The sequence below is a fragment of the Rana temporaria genome, chromosome 1 (genome assembly GCF_905171775.1).
Source record: "Rana temporaria chromosome 1, aRanTem1.1, whole genome shotgun sequence".
NCBI classification, from domain to species: domain Eukaryota; kingdom Metazoa; phylum Chordata; class Amphibia; order Anura; family Ranidae; genus Rana; species Rana temporaria.
The window spans coordinates 508,545,284-508,565,411 of NC_053489.1; the positions used below are offsets into that span (position 1 = coordinate 508,545,284).

At 38.1% G+C, this 20,128-nt stretch overlaps 1 protein-coding gene across 1 annotated transcript in view; it reads right to left on the bottom strand.

Moving 5' to 3' along the window:
* Positions 1–20,128, bottom strand: part of SLC7A11 (solute carrier family 7 member 11) — a 361,100-nt gene that overhangs the window by 226,956 nt on the left and 114,016 nt on the right. Inside the window, 1 exon segment of the mRNA XM_040330993.1 lies at positions 14,171–14,215. Within this exon segment, the coding sequence (XP_040186927.1) occupies positions 14,171–14,215 (45 nt within the window).

Below are 20,128 nucleotides of genomic sequence, written 5' to 3' on the forward strand. Positions count from 1 at the left end.
TTCTGGAAGGCCCAAAGGGTGTAAGCTGGAATTTTAATATGTTCCACTCAATTGCTTGTCACTTGCCAAATGGAAAACCTAGTGGATGACAGCTGGTATATACAAGGGGGCAGGGGTCTCCTGGTGACATTATTGACCATATATAGACATGACCTGGTCAATGCCTTCACTGGGATCCCACACCTTTTGCTTACATGGCCAGGTATTCTGCTGCAGACATATAATATAGGTCTGTGACATCAATAACGTTAAACCTCTAAGTATGTGTTTTTTTATGTTAATAGAGAATACCCACATTCATTTTTCTTCAGCGTATGTTTTATAATAAAAATGCTTGTAAATATTTTGTTTTTTATTTATGTATTTTTTATTTTTTAGAGAAAATGATTAAAGTGGTTGTAAAGGCTAATTCATGCATGAAGGTAAAAACACTTTTGTGTGTAGCAGTGCCCCAACCCCCATAACATTTACCCAAGCCCCTTCTAGATCCAACAATGTGCCTTGGCTCTCCCAGGTTTCTCCTTCTTCATTGGCTGAGACAGCACCAGTAGACATTGGCTCCCGCTACTTGTCAATCACAGCCAGTGAGCCAATGAGGAGATAGTGGGGGCCTGGTCCAAGCCACACTCCATGTGTAAATTGACAGGCAGGAGGGAGGAGCCTGTAGTACCAGCAGGGAACCCAAGAAGAGGAGGAACAGGACTGCTCTGTGCAAAGCCATTGCACAGAACAGGTAAGTATAACAGTTTCCTCATACCAAGAATACGTGTTTCCACTCTTGTCTAACAGCTGTGGGTTCTGGGTTCCTATATGCAATGAGCCTGTATTGTACCCATATTCTAAAGACATACTGTTATGCCCCGTACACACGACCGGATATTCCGTCAGAAAAAGTCTGATGTGAGCTTTTGAATGGAAATTCTGACTGTGTGTGTATGCTCTATCGGACTTTTGCTGTCGGAATTTCCGCCAACAAAAGATTGAGAGCTGGTTCTCAAATTTTCAGACTGTCTGTAGCTATTCCGAGCGCAAAATTCCAATGCATGCTTGGAAGCATTTAACTTTGTTTTCTCGGCTTGTCGTAGTGTTGTACGTCACCGCGTTCTTGATGGTCAAAAGTTCAGAGAACTTTTGTGTGACCGTGTGTATGCAAGCCAAGCTTGAGCAGAAATTCCGTCGGAAAAAACATCCAAGGTTTTTCCAATGGAAAATCCGATCGTGTGTACGCGGCATTAGGTTAATCATCTTATTTCCAAATGATCTCTAATGTTTGTATGAGTATGATTAAGAAATGTGGCCGTGGGTTCCTTTGGGAGCATCAGCCTAATGTGAAATACATAAAGGAGACAAAAAAGTGTAGGTTATCTTAAAGCGGGGGTTTCGCGGTCCTGAAGTTTTTTTTTTTCTTTTTGGTTCCTTAAACTCTTGTAATGTTAAAAAAATAGTACTCACATCTTTAATGTTGCTACTGCCCCACAATCTCCGTCGGCATAAAATGTGACTTTATAAAATGTTCTTCAGGTCGTTTCCATTTTGCTTGTGGGCAGCGTGAAGCCCACAAGCAAATGCTTCTGGGAAGCGGTGAATGCAGATGTCACGTGATTAGTGAAATCCCGCAATATTCACTGAATCTGCCTTATGACTCGTCTCCTGGGAAGCATGAGGCTGTGCTCCCAGGAGACATGAGGATCGAGTCCCAGAAAACACTGGGGCGCTTGCGAAATTAATGACACGCCCACTCCCGCGGGAGGGATACCCGGAAGTGCCTGGTATTCTCAGCTGAATAAAGGTACTGGAATCATTTCATTTTTTTTTGATAGCAGACTTAACATGTAGTTATTGTGGCAGTCTTAATAAGATGCATTTTCTATTGAGGGTGAACCTCCGCTTTAAATAATACAGGTTGAAATACATATTGCAAAAAATACCTTGAACTAACAGCTTTCTTTCTATACTCATACCCATATGTCCAAGAATAGGACAGAGATGCATAATGTAAACATAAGAAACTTGATCAATCAGGTCCAGTTATTTGGCCAACAGACCATCTGGTAATCACTGCTAGGCTGTATCTCAACCTGATCTGGACTGGATCTTGAAACCAGAATGTCAGTTTTCTAATCTCTTTGCTTGTATGTGCACTATATGACGTCATAGTCCTTAAACATAAAATGGGAGGATTGGGCTCAGCTGAGTTGCAAACACAGCTTTTTGACCTCTCTGTTCTGCATGCTATATCACTGTGGTCTTAACCTTAACTTATCCCTCTCTATCCTGGTTTTCTCAGGTTAACTAACACCAACACCAATAGTAATGCCGTGTACACACGATCTGTTCGTCTGATGAAAACGGTCCGATGGACCGTTTTCATCAGACGAACCGATCGTGTGTGGGCCCCATCGTTTTTTTTCCCATCGGTGAAAAAACGTAGAACCTGTTTTAATATTATCTGATGGTAAAAAAGAACAATAGAAACAACCGATCGTCTGTGGGCAAGTCCATCGGTTAAAAATCCATGCATGCACCAGAATCAAGTCGACGCATGCTCGGAAGCATTGAACTTCATTTTTCTCAGCACGTCATAGTGTTTTACGTCACTGCGTTCTGACACAAACGGATTTTTAACTGATGGTGTGTAGGCAAGACTGATAAAAGTCAGCTTCATCAGATATCTGATAAAAAAATCCATCGGCCCGTTTTCATCGGATGAACCGATCGTGTGTATGTGGCATTACAGTATAACAGCCTTGGAACCTGGATTTAGTCTCAGCACCTACATTCAGGTCCAATAATAAAATAGCGCCAATAAACAAAGTTTTATTGGTTGTGCCTACAAATGGATCCTCAAATTAAAACACCCTGGAACAAGGGTTTAGTGGCCACATGTACAGTAGGTCCTTAAATGAAACAGCCCTGCATCAAGGTTTTAGTGGCTGCATTTATCAATTTTCCAGGAATGGGTGTCCCTACGGCCTAATTTTTTTTTTTACTTTACAGTTAATAACAATTCTTGCAAACTTGTGGTACTCTTTGCACCAATGACTACCAGCTGTTAGCCTTCTTGCTACAATTTATAATAATAAAAAACAAACAACCAGTCTTCGGATATTATGCTATATCCATCTTAACACTTACAGGTCCAATTATTAGTAAATACAAACTGATTACATTAGTAGCTTTACGGATCTGCCTTCTACAAAATCAATCACGTGATCTGGATTGAACATCTGGTTCATAAGTATTTAGTCATTTGACTATAATACACAATAATCACACTTCTCTAGTTGTACAGTATACCATAATACATTTTAATAGTTCATACTGTAGGAGTTAAACAGTTTGAATGTGTTAGTACATGAGCTATGTAGTTTAATGACAGTGTCCTTAGGAGGTGACTGTGCATGTTGTGAGCAGATGTTTCCTATTAGATATTGCATCTCAGGTCCCTGCACTGCCAGGTCCCTTACTGTGCACATGTGCTTCCTATGAAGTGTTCTTCTATTTCAGATAAAAATCAATTGTCGTGCTGGGTTTTTATACATTATGGGCATAAAAGGCTCAGAGATCAAACTTTTGTGCATAATACACTTACGCTAGCTTATTATAGAGAAAAGAAACCGCCATCTGTTCTACTAATTCATAAGGGGGTCACAAATAAACATTTTTTTTATATTTTTTAGACAATATCGTTTTTTATAGTTTCATACGTTTTTCATATTCTGTTAAAATACATTTATATGCTACAAATTTCCTAGAATTATGTATTTTGTCTGTCCAAATAGGGAACCTGGAGGAAACCTCCAAAAAAAACTTCATGCCCACATGCTACTATTACATTTGAATAACCGCACTATTAATGTATTTTAAACAATTTGGGGTAGATCCACAAAGAAAGTACGCCGGCGTATCTATTGATACGCTGGCATAATTTAAAAATTCCCACGTCGTATCTTTCTTTTGAATCCTCAAACAAGATACGACAGCATCTGGGTTAGATCCGACGTCTTCGTACGCCTTTGGATCTTAGATGCAATTTTTCGACGTCGGCTAGGTGGCGCTCCCATCGTAATCCGCGTTGAGTATGCAAATTAGCTATTTCCGACGATCCACGAACGTATGAGCATCCATCGCATTTTTTTACGTCGTTTCCGTTCGGCTTTTTCCGGCATATAGTTAAAGCTGCTATCTGGTGGCGTACTCAATGTTAAGTATGGCTGTCGTTCCCACGTATAATTTTGAAAATTTTATGTTGTTTGCGTAAGTCGTCCGTGAATGGGGCTGGACGCCATTTACGTTCACGTCGAAAACAATGACGTCCTTGCGACGTCATTTGGAGCAATGCACCCTGGGAGTTTTGACGGATGGGGCATGCGCAGTTCGTTCGGCGCGGGGACGCGCTTCATTTAAATGAAACACGCCCCCTACCCGCCCAATTTGAATTCCGCGCCCTTATGCCGCGAGAGATACACTACGCTGCCGTAACTTATGGCGCAAATTATTTTAGGATTCAAAGAAAAGTAAAGCAAGTTACAGCGGCGTAGCGTATCTCACATACACTGCGCCCACGCAGATGTATGTGGATCTGCCCCTTTGTTTGTTTATATCAATTTTATCCTATGTGGATTTTTTGGGATAATAATAATTCATTACTATTTTGATGAGATCCTGATGAAGCCTGTAATTGGAATGTGAAAAAAAAGGCATTCATAGAAGCCATACTATATGTTTTTTTAATAGCGGTCTTTTATTAAATAAAAAATTGGTTAAAAAATATAGTTAAAGACACTACATGAAAAAAAAAAGTGTGACCAATTACAGAATATGAAATATAAAACAGAAAAACATGTTAATAATATTGAAAAATGGAAAGAAAACAGAAGAAAGAGCATTTAAGAAAAGAAAAGGCACAGGGCACATGTAACATTTATCTTTCATTTAAGCTGCAAGAATACCAGTATTTGTACGGTAGGTATAATTCCTATACTTTGATATATACTTTCATATTTTGATCACAAGACTATGTAACTTATGCTCTCAGAATAATTTTATTTCAGTTAAATGTTTTATATGTTTGTTTTTTGTTTTTTTAACCATAGCATAGATAATTTTCTTTCAAACTGGATAGTCTGTTTTCTTTTAGTAAATTAAACTTTATGTTTCTGTTGTTGAGATTTCTCCTCTATGGTGACCATTGGCAATTGAATAAAAGTAGATGGGAGTAGAGATTTCCACTCACTGTGGAAAGATATATTCTTATGTGTTTCTGGATCATTAAATACAAGGGAAAAACTAAGGTTATTCCATTATGTATCATTTCTAAAACAAAACAAAATAAAAAAAATATATACTGTAGGTTGGATATACACTATATTAACGAAAGTATTAGGACACCTGCCCCGTTACATGCACATGAACCTTATTGGCATCCCAGTCTTAGTCCATAAGGTTTAATATTGAGTTGGCCCACGCTTTGCAGCCATAACAGCTTTAACTCTATTGGGAAGGCTGTGCACAAGGTGTAGGAGTGTGTCTATGGGAATGTTTGACCATTCTTCCAGAAGCGCATTTGTGAGGTCAGGCACTGATGTAGATGAGAAGGCCTGGCTCGCAGTCTCCGCTCTAATTCATTTCAAAGGGGTTGTGTTGGGTTGATGTCAGGACTCTGTGCAGGCCAGTCAAGTTCCTCCACCCCAAACTCGCTCATCCATGTCTTTATGGATCTTGCTTTGTGCACTGGTCCAAATCATTTGGTGGAGGGGGATTATGGTGTGGGGTTATTTTTCAGGGGTTGAGCTAGGCCCCTTAGTTCCAGTGAAGGGACCTCTTAATGCGTCACCATACCAAGACACTTTGAACAATGTCATGCACCCAACTTTGTGGGAAAAGCTTGCGTGCCAGGCCTTCTTGCCAAACGTCAGTGCCTGACCTCACAAATTGCACTTCTGAAAGAATGGTCAAACATTCCCATAGACACTCTCCTAAACCTTGTTCCCAGAAGAGTTGAAGCTGTTAGAGCTGCAAAGGGTGGGCCAACTCAATATTGAACCCTACGGACTAAGACTGGGATGCCATTAAAGTTCATGTGTGTGTAAAGGCAGGCATCCCAATACTTTTGTCAATATAGCATATATATTACCTGTCCGTTTTACTTGTTTATAAGAGACCTAACCCTGCCTGACATTATTTTAATTTTAAAGATCAGTTTAGTAGCTATAAGTAGTTATTAAGCATGTTATTTGCATTCCCTGTTTATTCCTTTGTACCTAGAACATTATTGCTATGACAATCCATTTTTAAAACTAGCTCTAGGATTCCTACAAAGTCAGCTACAGGCAAAAATTATATGCGCCACTATTTATTACTTTATTTTCAAGGTCATTTAAATGAAAAATTAAATAAGTAATTCAATACAGATATTTCTTTGTATTAAACAACACCAAGCTTGCCTCTCTTTTTTTCTTCAATAAATACATGTCATGTGTTCTTTAAAGCTTCATTTACCACAATCCATTTTGCTGCAGTATTCCTATGGTTCAATTTTAATTAAAAAGCCTGTTATTCTTGGATATATTATTTCTCTGTGCTTATTTTCTGCTTTGTTTGTAACCTGTAATGTAGTCTACGCTATTTTCTTCCACAGTGCATTTATTTTCTGCTGCTGCCTTTGTGAGGGAACCTCACAGTATGCAACTCAATAGAAAAATTGATTTGGGACTGCTATCTTCTGTTTTATGATAGTGGCTGTTAATAATGTGTATTGGAGTTCATACCTCTTGGCGATGTCTGCATTTCATAATTTATACATGCTATAGCATTGTTATTTTTATTAATGAACATATAAACCCTGCCGAAGGGGACCTGAGAGCAATATATTTCAATAGATGATTGTGTATGAGTTACATATTAGGCGCATCCTCGTTCTTCTCTCTGCAACTGTATTTCTTAATACTAGTATGTCATTTAAATGGACAGTGTCATATCATTACGTAGTCTATGGTTGCTATTGTGGGAATGAAAGCAAATGGGAAATGTAGGCTTAGCAGAAGAGCAGAGAAGCAATTTAAAGTAATGCTGCAGCCTATTCCAGAGCACAGATAGCTGCATTTCCCAACATATGACTTTATTCTTAAAAAAAAAAATCATGAATGTCTGGTAGTTATTGATAATTCTACCTTTGATGTGAATGATTTATATAAATTGCAGCCCATATTCGCATACGGTATCTTGCTTGCAAGTGCCCACCACACATATTTTAAGCGTAGAGGACACTAGATTGATATGAAAACAAAATCTGCAAAGGAGAGCAAAAAACAGCTTCCTCTGATGATCTGAAATAAATCTGTTTGGAGACTCAATGCTGCGTCTAAGATATAGTCCATGCTCTGCATGAAAATTTTTGATCAATGTGTTGCAGGTCAGTGACACAAGGCAGAACATAGGGGGCTGAGTCCAGGTTTTAAAGGGAGCTGTTATCTCATTACTCACAAGCAGTATTATGGCTATTTATATTGAATGTTGAAAAGCATACTGTTTGTGCGTCATGTCATGTAGTCAACTATTAAAAAATTTCCATTTCTGATTTGCAAAAAAGCAATTATTGTCACGGTGATTACTCCACAAAACTGAAGTATACAAATTAGCCTGAGCTATTCTCCTGTTCTGACTTTAAAATGATACATAATTATTTTCTGCATTATCAAATAAATGCAAGTGTAGATAGTATGCTGCTCTAACTAGTAAGGTTCAAGAATGGATAAATATGTTTTCAGATTATTTGCTTACTTGTTGTACAAAGTTTCCTATTATTATTATTTATTTGTTTATGCATTTTTTTTTTATTGTGTGCAGCCTGCATCCAAACAAAATAAAAAATGAATGTGCTACTAAGTCTTAAATCCTACATTTAGTCAAAACAATGCTTTAGAAAAATCAGCACAGGGGGCAGTACATACAATCAATTGGATGTGTCCCTTCTGCTGCAGATATAGTTGATCCCTTCTACCAATGCGGTTGTAATTTTCTGGCACCACAGGGGTTAATAGAGCCAAGGGACTTGTCACAAACTGCTGACTATTCTGTGCCCAGCTCTTCCATTAACACAGCTTAAGTTTAATCAAAAAAATGATTTACAAAATCAGCCCAAGGGACATTACTTACAATCATTGGGATGTGTCCCTTGTGCTGCTGTCATATACAGTACATTCATCAAGAGTGTCAGTTGTGCCCAAACTTTTAGCCTACCTTCTTGTCCATTCAATGAAGCTGTACTTTTATGGATACAAAAATAAATAAAAAATCTGGGAATGGAGGACCTTTGAATGAAAGACCTCTCATTTATCCACTTATCCTCCATTCATAGATAGTTTTTCATTTATTGAAACTATAATACATAATTTATGAATGGAGAAGGAGTTGGGCACCCATCACACGACAGCAAACTACAGTACTTAGAATTATTAATTAACAATTCTTTGCAAGCATTTACAGGTTACCAGTTTAGAATTAAATATGAGCTTTAGTGCTAGAATTACTGCTCTCGTTATTGTGTTTGCAGCGATCACAATTACATATGCTTGCTGGATATAAGTGCATATTTTCATTTGCACATTAGCATAAGTAGACAGGAGTGCTTTAATTTTTAAAGTTTATTTTATTTTAATTGTTTTTTTACACTTTTTTTTTTATTATTCAACTTTATTGCTATCACAAGGCATGAACAACATCCCTTGTGTTAGCTTGGGCAGTGACAGGTATTCTTTATAGAGAGATTAGGGGTCTATTACCCTTATCCCTCTTCTGCCCTCTTTGGTAGCCAATCAAATATAAATTGGTATTATCAGCTGCTTTCATGGCTGGCACTGGCCAGGAAAACACAGAACCGAAACCTTAAGTGATGAAATCCTTGTTACTTCCAGCTTTATTGATAATAACAAAGGTTCTCTGTTCTGTGGCCAGCCAGTCTGACCTCTTGTAGTGGTAACAAGAAGCCCCCTTTCTGAGCCATTTAAAGTGATCAGGTGGCTGTAAAGTTTCTCAGATCACTTTTTGCAGAAAACCCATTGCCTGTCCTAAAAAATGATGCAAAGATCATGGATGCAGCTCCAGTCATGATCCCGGTAACCAGCTGTTCCTGAGGGAATATATATACAGCTTAAAGATGGCAAATGTTTAAGTCTTAATAATTAAAAGAACTACAAGAATAGATTACAGAGTTGTCACTTCTGGACACAGTAAACTGCAACTACAGTACTGTAATACATAACAGTAATATAAAATAAATATAAAATAAACCATGTATAGTATTTTTTTATTGAAAATCTCAAGGTGTACAGTTGATCAAAGAAGATACTTAGCTGACACTTATATGTGGGTCATAAAACCCAACATATACAGCAATGTTTTGCAGTATTCTCAAGGTAAAACCTTGTTTGTTCTAGGTTGGTCTAGGTGGGTTGTCTAAAGCCTCGTACACATGATAGGTTAACCAGAGGACAACGGTAACCGATGAAGCTGACTGATGGTCCGTCACGCCTACACACCATAAGTTAAATAACCGGTCGTGTCAGAACACGGTGACGTAAAACACAACGACGTGCTGAAAAAAACGAAGTTCAATGCTTCCAAGCATGTGTCGACTTGATTCTGAGCATGCGTGGATTTTTAACCGATGGTTCGTGCCTACTAACAATCGGTTTTGACCTATCAGTTAGGAATCCATAGGTTAATTTTAAAGCAAGTTGTCTTTTTTTTAACCTATGGTTAAATAACCTATGGGGCCCACACATGATCGGTTTTGACCGATGAAAACGGTCCTTCAGACCGTTGTCCTCTGGTTAACCTATCGTGTGTACGAGGCCTAAATATCCACATCTTGGGGGTATGTGGTTTCACAGGATGATGGATCCCAGTTTTAGAACTTGAAAATGTTGGAAAGTACAACTTTTTTAAGCAATCTAGCAGAGTAAAAACTCATATCTATATGCCATTACAAAAAAGAGACATAGTTCTCCCTATATAGGACCCATGTTAGAACTTTCCATGGGTCTTGCAAAATAACTGATTGTAAGAATAAATTGCCTGCCATTGGCTAGGGTGCAATTAGTAAGTTTTCATTAAATCTGCAGTTCACAGAAATATAATTGTTTTAGAAAACAGAATGGAAAGATACAAGGCCATCACTTTAAAATCCACAATGATAATACAATTGATATTGCAGTATTCTTTAAAAAATGCTGAATATTCAAATTGAATAAAAATAAAATAAAAAAAATCACCAGCTACATTGGTAAATGCAGTTGGGACCTGAAACTATCAAGAACTCAAACAATACATACAATGATATATCAAATGTAACAATATGTGTGTGCCCTTTATTCTATTTACTGTGTAATTATTAATCAAGCCACAGGTCGAATGGTTAAGTCAATCACCTTGTCTAATGAAACCATGTCAATTTATCATGCCTCAGGCAAGGGATGTCATTGCCATGCTTCAAATGAAAATGGAATGGCATACATTTTAGGGACTCAAAGTTAAGTTTCTGATCTTGCCTTTTTCAGTGTAAAGGGAGGCTAGAATGCTGCAATGAAGGCTAATGGGAGAAAAACACATGGGTTGAGAGGGCAAATAAGAGCTTACAATGGCCACAGCTGTATTAAACTGCCCTTAGTGTATTTTAATTAAAAATTATTTCATCTTTGAAATGAACTAGCATCTATGTCATCATGCTCTCAACTTCCTGAACAGGGACGCATTTCAAAAGAAGAATTTGTAGTCATAAGACTTCTTGGAACATCTATTTCTAGCTCCCATTTATGGTAGAAAATGTAAAACTGGTCCATGCTTGATACTTCTAGGACGCAATGTTCTCACATTTTACAAATACCAGCATGCACTGTGTTCTTTCAGATAAATATCATTATCAAGAGCAACCCAAAGAGCATACCACGAAAACCTATGACTAAATAGTGTTCTGGTGTTTTAAAATGTTGCACACGGTAACAAAAATATTTATTTTCTTATTTTCTAGAAAAAGAAATACACATCTGAATGGGATCTAATGAAAACATTGATTCTTTTTATTTTGTTTTCTAAAATCATTTATAAAATAAATTGCAGCTAAATGAAAATAGTTGATATGGCTCTCCTTACAACCCATACCAGACCTAAGGGCCCGGCATGCTCCTGAGGGGGGAACCCATGCCGGATTTTTATTTACAATCCGGCGGGGAGTTCCCCCTCAGTATTCATACCAAACGCCGCACACGTGTGGCTTCTATGACGGCTTTGTCTCCATCGCAGCAAGCCAGCCCGGCGCTGGATCCCGCGATGGGGCTCGTAGGTGGTCAATCTCGCCGAGAAAGGGAGCGAGATTGACACAATATCACAGGCACCCACTGTACGCCCAGCCACACACACGTCCAACGTAAACTCTGTAAAATACGTTGGCTTGTCTTCCCTGGTGCAGACCTTTGCATGTCTGCTGCTGGGTTACACCTCCTTTATGGGGCTTAACTTTACGCCAGACGTACAACTTACGCACACATTGCTTAGCCTGCGTCTGGTGCACGTACGTTCATGAATCGCCGTATTTCCCCAATTTGCATTTTGAATACAAAATCAATGGGAGCGCCACATGCGTCCAGCCTAAATATGCGCCCACGCTACGCCGGCGTAGGCAAGTTACTTTGGCGGGATGAAGCCTGTTTTTAGGCGTATCTTAGTTTGTGGGTCCGGCGCACAGATACGACGGCGCACATTTGCACTTATGCGTATGTTGAGATACGTCGGCGCAAGTGCTTTGTGAATCCGGGCATCTGTTTCTAACTTTTGCTAACTAACCCTCCTTTATTTGTAATATATACTCCATTGGGTTGTTCTATTTATAAAGAATATACTTTTTGCTCTACATTAGTACATTTTTGTAGATCTAAATGTCAACATTGCCAGAGGTATAATTCTTGCAGAAAGACAAGCAAAGAGATATGTGTCTGAAATGGGGACATCTGGAAGGCTTGGTTTATGAATAAAAAATAACCGCCTTCTCAAGTTTTTGCAAACTCCCTCAATTTCCCTTGTTAATACTTTGCTGTTCACTTGTATAGTATGTGTTTGTGTTTTGTTTTTGTTTTTTTTGTTTTTTTTTTTCAAATAGGAAATGCGCTTTCTGCTTTCATATTTAACAATGATAGTATCTAAAACACAACTGCATTGTACAATTCCTAAGCAATAATGATATGTCTGCTTAAAAAACTGAACAGTTCTTTACAATAATGCAGATTGTTCAGTGTCAGCAGCTGGGAAAACACAGTAAAAGCATCTGCCTGTTTTAACAATTAATTTAAAACATACAATAGCAACAGAGTCAAACTCTTGCAAATGATCTGATCATCAGCCATGCATCACCATCTTAGAGAGACATTAAGTAAACACATTTTACATATGTTAGTAAGCAAAGAAGAGGCTTCAACCCTCATCTGCATGTACCAAAATTATACGCACGAGCAAGATATTTATTAAGGCTCGTTATGACTATTTGTTCACATTTCCAGCATTCTGTGCAGGTGCAAGCAATGACATTGTTACAAAACTTTTGGAAGAATCATTTTGGAAACAGCTAAGCAGTTTTGCTTACTATTCAAAGCCTTATCATTGGTTGTCTGATTCTCTTAAAACATCCCCAATGACATGTATAGAATACCATTTACAGAATGCAGTAAAACAAATAGTCAAATTTTTCCAAATAAATTGCATACATAGTTGTGGAAAAACTAAAGGGTTAACTCCTGCCAAATTATTTTTCTGCTGTCTGTGTACCATTGGGGAAATTGACCTTCACTTCCTGTCCCAGAAATTCAACAGGAAGTTAGAAATCTCCAAAAGTGAGGGGACATTCCCTCTTGGACAGTTATACCAGGAACGGGTGCACCATTGGAAGATTTCCCTAAGCATTTTGTTCTTGGACCAGCTATAACATTTTGGACCTCCCAGTGGGCATGGAGCCTTAAAAACCTATATGTGCCGGTTATCAATTCAACAGCCTTTTGTTAACTCTGGTATTTTTATGTAACTATAAATTCAATTTTATCTGCTCAGTTTCTAACTTACAAGATACAGAGCTGGAAGGCTGTTGAAGCCTTTACGTGACAGGGTTAATTTAGTGTCAGACTGTCTGACGCTTATTACATACACTACTTACATACAAGGAGAAAGAGATGAATGAAGACCAAGCTAGCAGTCAGCACAGTAGTTCAGCACAGCAGTTCAGTGAATGCTGATTGAAGACATACTGTTTGACACTGCAGAACTATGACTGGCTATCTGACTGGAAACTCCTAGTTCTCCTCTATTGTCATGCCAGTCTCAAGCAATGTCCCTAGGATAGAGACATCTGCCTGTGCTTAATGGCAATTACCATGCTGCCAAAAGCTGCCACAAAGAAAAGGAACGCAAGATCTAGCAGACATTTCTCAAGCAGCTAGAAGCATGATTGTGAAGTGGAAAAGGACACAATTGTGGGACTTTAAAACAATCTTTCATGTATGAAGGAAATTCAAAAATGTGTGACAAACTGCAGAGACCCCATACATATATGAAATCAATGAAGTGATATGTCACGTAGAGTGGTCTGTACAGACACAGCCATTGCTGTTGGTAAACGGATAAAGAAAATGTTGCTAGAAAAAAAAATACAAAGAAGAGTAGAGCAATGTGAAAAAACCTTAACGCTGATGGGGCCCCAGTTATAAAGCAGTGGTGTGGTCCTAAGGTAGCCATACTGCTACTTTTAAAAAAATCTAATAAGGAAAAACTGTGCCGTGCTTTAAACATGCATACTTGGGACTCAAAAGGAAGCAGAACACAGATAAAATGAAAAGGCAAAAAAACTGAGGCGGTGACCTGTCAAAGCCATGTGACTGACCTCCCCTCTAATCATGAGGCTCTCTCTGCGGTGTTAAGTAGGCTCCCTCCACATTTAGGACTGAATTTAAAAATAATTATTTCAGTACACAACTAGTGCAAAACAGAAATTATAACATCAGAGACAAGACACTTTTAAAGAATTGGTGTGGGACCTAACCCACCCTACACCATCTACAATGCAAAACACACATTTTAGAAGGTTTCCAATTAACTAATTTAAAATAAAAATACATATTATTCTACTTACTTCTCTGGGTTTTCAACTTCTTCAGTAACAAAATTGAGGTAGAACCTAAAAAAATAAAGAATACAATAAGAATCCCCTTAGGTTGTATCTTTTAGACCTATAATAGTCATTATTAAAACAGATCATTCATTTATTTGTAAGATATATTACATTTAATAGTGGTTTAATTATAAGCTGACATTTTAATTGGTTATTATAGTCAATTTGAGCCAAATTAGGTAGATGTGGAAACATATTGGGCTCATCATAACATAATACAGTTCATGGACGCTTCAATTTACTGCAAGTGAGTATAATTTCTGCCCATATACTTCTTTCATCTATATTGGGCGTGGCAATTTGTAAGTTGTAGACCTGTAAAAAAAAAGGTTATTGCAGACTCTGTTTTTATAGACAATGGGGTTTACTTACTAAAGGAGTGAAGCAAGTTGAATGTCCACTTAACTTACCCAATTATGTGAAAAGGAGATAAAAATCAAGATCTTTGTTCTCATGATTGAATGATTGAAAGTCAGAAAACTTTATGTCATTTACTAAGCTACGTGAATTCTCTTTTTTGAAAAGTTTCAATTCATTTTGCAATGTGAACATGCACTGCTCATTTAATAACCTAGCTCTATAGTCCCTATACAATTTCTTAAACCCCAAAATAGATTGACCATCATATTTTTTTTTTTTAATAATCGATGTTTAAAAAACTATATAATTAAAGCAAATCTTGCACTAAGAAATTAATGTCTGCTTATTTACAGATGTGTCTACAGTAGCTGATGGTGACATCACCCTCCTTTAGAGAAACTCCTGGGGGTGGCTGGGTAGCAAGATGCTCTAGCATTGCATAGGCCTGTCTTCTTGCAAGATTTGGACTATTCAGCATTTCTGGGGATCTCAAAAAAGGATGGTGATAAACCATGTGATTTCATACTACCATTTAGACCTAGTGAAATTGAGTCCATCCATCAATAATTCAACTGGATATAAGGGTAGTTTTAGTGATTTCAAAATACTCCTAGGCAATACATTAATTTTAGTTTTGTGCGATTGCTGAGAAGCAAAATTTGATGCTGGCATCATATATATAAAGGTCTTTGGTGGTAAGCTATCCTATTACAGTTACAGTTACAGTCATTGAAAAGCAAAGGTACTTCGGTAACATGTACTTTTAATGTAGTCTTAATAATAATGCTGAGAACACAACATTTTTCCCCACCAGTGCTCACTGACAAATAAAAAATCCTCTTAGGTGGGAGGTGGCCTTTGAAAGCTTCAGACTGAAAACAACAAATGTGAAAAAACCTTCCGCCCTTACATCCCTTGTGCTTACATTTAAAGTTCACTAAAGCCTCGTACACACGATCAGTCCATCCGACAAGAACGGTCTGATGGACCGTTGTCGTCAGTTAGCCGATTAAGCTTACTGAATGTCCGTCGTGCCTACACACCATCTGTTAAAAAAACGATCCTGTCAGAACACGGTGACGTAAAACCCAACGACGTGCTGAAAAAAACGAAGTTCAATGCTTCCAAGCATGCGTCGACTTGATTATGAGCATGCGTGGATTTTTGGTTATGCCTACTAACGATCGTTTTTTTCCCATCGGTTAGGAATCCATCGGTTAAATTTAAAGCAAGTTGGCTTTTTTTTAACCGATGGTTAAATAACCTATGGGGCCCACACACGATCGGTTTTGACCGATGAAAATGGTCCATCAGGCCGTTGTCCTCTGGTTAACCTATCGTGTGTACAAGGCCTTACTGTCACATAGAAAACACAAGTACAAGAGCCATAATTTGAATAATGGGCCTAAGGATCAAATAGTGTTATTGTAGATTTGATTCAAATATAATCTTATGTAATCGTAATAAAGTGGCCTAAAATCATAACAAAAAGCCACGTACAATTGTTGTTTTTTATGTTTTATTTTTTAGGAAAACTAATATTTAATAGACAAAAACTGGTCAGATGCTTTTTTAATATGGTATTTATTATTTTTACTCAATGCATTATGTTCAAGTTTTTACTTTTGCATTAATTCATTTTCTGCCCTTTACGATAGTTAGTTTCTTTCTTTCCATTAACTTTTTTTCCTCTATTTGGCTTGTTCTCATTTCATTTTACTCTTGGTCTCTGCGATATCATATCAGTGTGCAAGATGGTTCTGCATTACATTTTCAGCTAAAGCTACTGTTCTTTACTTTTCTCAAGACCCATATTAATTTCAAATCATTGATGACTAAGTATAAAACAAATAGCAGCATTATCTAATTTAAGAAATGCCTGCAGAAATTAGAAGGTCAGGAGATTTTATAAATTGTTACCCATTTTCAGAATACTTCTGAAAATGGGTAATGGCATATTCTACATTGTTATATAATTCACGTTTTTCATGGTTCTCCCTTATAGCTAGTGGAAGTGGGATCTCGTTTTTTTATTCTCTGCATTCAGTTTGGAAATTATCTCAGAAAATGTAGTAGGTTGTGTAAGCTTTGAAGGAAATTAATTTTATGCAAATTAGCATTATAATAGAAGTCAGTTTAAATTTCCGTCCACTTTATCCAGTACTACTTTGCTCTCTGAAAAGCCGCTATAATATATTCTCACTAGTAGTCTGTGTATTGTTTCAGCTTTAGCAGCACATGACTACGAGGTAGCCTTTGCATTTAATAAAATTTACATATTAGAAAATAGAGAATATATGAAAAAAGCATTAAACTAATGCCGCATACACACGATCGGTTTGTCTGATGAAAACGGTCTGATGGACCGTTTTCATGAGACTAACCGATTGTGTGTGGGCCCAATCAGTTATTTATCCATTGGTTAAAAAACTAGGAACTTGTTTTAAAATTATCTGATGGTTAAGTAACCGATAGAAAAAAAACGATCGTCTGTGGGTACGTCCATCGGTTAAAAATCCACGCATGCTCAGAATCAAGTCGACGCATGTTTGGAAGCATTGAACTTCATTTTTCTTAGCACGTTTTAACCGATGGTGTGAAGGCATGACTGATAAAAGTCAGCTTCATCGGATATCTGATGAAATAATCCATCAGACCGTTTTCATCGGATGAACCGATTGTGTGTACAGGGCATTAGTGTATGCAGTGTTCTTTTTTCTACAGTAGGTTTAGTGCTAGGGTTAAGGCAATTGGTCCATTGCCCCCATTGTAGTCCCTACTCCTAATGGTCCTGGTAGCCAAGAGGATGTCCATTTTCACAAAACGCAAATAGAAAGCAAATAGTTGATTCCTTAGTTTACTAGGGGGATTATATAACTCTGTTTTATACATTACTTAGACATCTGCAGATTCTCCTTATAATTAAGTTGTGACTAGACAGGTAACAATATAGGTTGAAAAGGTATCAAGTTCTAAGGCATTCATAATGGACATTACATAATTCATTTGATTTTACAAATATCAGCAACCTTATCATTCCATCTTCAACATATACAGAAAGTGGTAAGCTGAGACAAGCAGTAAAATAATGAATTTGCCTCTTGCTTAGAGCACATGTGATACATTTTGAGGGAAGTGAAGGGTGTTCTGTCAACCCCCTCAGCCTGCCTCCTGAGATGTATTTCCTACATCCTTGTAGATGACACAAAAGGCCTACATTTATTATATTAACCTGGGAAGCAAAGAACAGAAGCTTGGGCACCCTCAGTTTGACAACCATTTCTCTTAGCTATCCCCTTTCAAAACACTATTGTTTTATGAGGCTTTTTCATTGTGAACTTCTTTGAGAGTTTTTTAACTTGATGTCATGAAGTCATAACTGTACTGTTTTTTTTTTGGTTGTTTTTCAGATGCCGAAAAACGATGTGAAGCCCACACACGGTCATTTTAAATGACGTTTTTAAAAACGTTGTTTTTTTTCATGCCGAAAAATCATTGTGTGTACGCACCATTAGACTTTAAAATTAAACCCCTTTATATATTGTTTTAATATATCCTCTTTTTCAAACTGAAATAGGAAGTCCTGGATATTCCAAAAAATATGTGTGTATACTCCTACTAAATGCTAGGTGGACTTTGAGCACCTATTTTATTTAGAGTTTTTTTTTTTTTTTTATATGCTGTCCGTGTATGGATGGTGTCTTCAGGCGGGTTGCCTTCCCCCATTGGCTCACCCATTTCAATTTGGACATTTTGCTCTCACTATTTGGTTTAGCGCCTTTGTCCCCGGTCTTTTTCCATGACCGGGGTCCGGCGCTAGGCGATGCACAGGGCAATTTCCGGCCCTGTGAACTTCACCCTTGCTGCCGTCACATTGGCCGATGTATGCCACGTCAGCGTCATCGCTGGCGCGGTAGATTCTGACCTCTCGGAATGACGTCACATCCGGCGGGATTGACATTCTTCCTATGGGGGCGTTTAAAGTCGGCACACACTGCTCCTTCTTGGCAGCACACAGGAAAGTCTCTCCACAGGACCCCCCTTTTCTCACCCACATGACAGATGTTAAGGTAATATTCAGCCTATGCCACGCTGTGACTATGCTCTAGCTGTGTCACTGGATTTGTCTCTAAAAGGGCTTTTGTTATGTTTGTCTTTTTAGAACTTGGCCTTACCTACTACTTTCTGGGCTAATTTCTGGGCAGATACTTTTTCCTGCCTGGTCTATGAACCAGATCTGTACCAATTTCTCTACCTGTGGCAAAAAAGGTTAACTACACCTGGAGGAAATCCTCTCTCTCTGCTTACCAGCAGACTGTGTTTGGCTTAATATTCTGCTGTCGTATGATGGTGAGCTTTATTTGTTTTTTCTAGAGGGGAGGGAATGATTTTGATACCAATACAAAAGTTTGATGGTGACCCAAAACATTAAATACTATATATATTTTTTTCCTAGAATACTTAAAATCCAGCTGGCTGGCTGGGTTAGATATACACACACAGACAGAATGTTGGTATCCAGGTTCGTGTTCATTACTTATTATGACCTGTCTGTAAGTAAAACATACAATATACCTTTATCATATATTTGAACTTCCTTTCAGTATTGATGTTTATTTTAGTATGGCTGACCTTTATATATATGTTTTTGTTTCCCTCCCCCCTTTTAGTTCCTTCTATGGTGGGTGGGGGGATTGAGGTTACCTATGCCCCATCTATTGGAGACTCCTTATGTGTCTAGTTACTGTATTCTATAGACTAGAGCCGGTTTTTAGTTGCCCCAGTAGTGGGGGTGCAGTTCACTTGTTCTTGGTGATGCTAGATGGGGGAATGTGGACGCCCACTACACATACAGACAACAATGTTGATGCTTTTAACATAGTTTTGATGTTTTATGTATAAAATTGTGTGATTAATTAACATCCCTGATGTTGTTTTTGTTTATGTCTATGTATGTCTTCCATTAGACCATCATGCTCCTGAAGAAGCGTTTCCCCGCAAAACATGTAGAGCAGAGCAAGAATTAATATCCTGCATATTGGACCCATTTTCAAGGCTTTACACTCTATAGGGCAGATCCACAAAGGTATTATGCCGGCGTATCTCTTGATACGCCGCGTAATTTCAAATTTTGCGCGTCGTATCTTTGTTTTGTATCCTCAAAACAAGATACGACGGCATCTCGGCTAGATCCGACAGGCGTACGTCTTAGTCTCGGATCCAAGCTGCAATTTTTCGGCGGCCGCTAGGTGGTGTTTACGTCGAATTCCGCATAGAGTATGCAAATTAGCTAGTTACGGCGATCCACGAACGTACGACCGGCCGGCACATTTTTTTACGTCGTTTGCGTTCGCCTTTTTCCAGTGTATAGTTAAAGCTGCTGTTATGAGGCGTACGCAATGTTAAGTATGGCCGTCCTTCCCGCGTAAAAATTTGAAATTTTTACGTCGTTTGCGTAAGTCGTTTGCGAATAGGGATTTGCGTAGAATGACGTCACCGTCGGAAGCATTGGCTTGTTCTGGGTTAATTTCAAGCATGCGCACTGGGATACCCCCACGG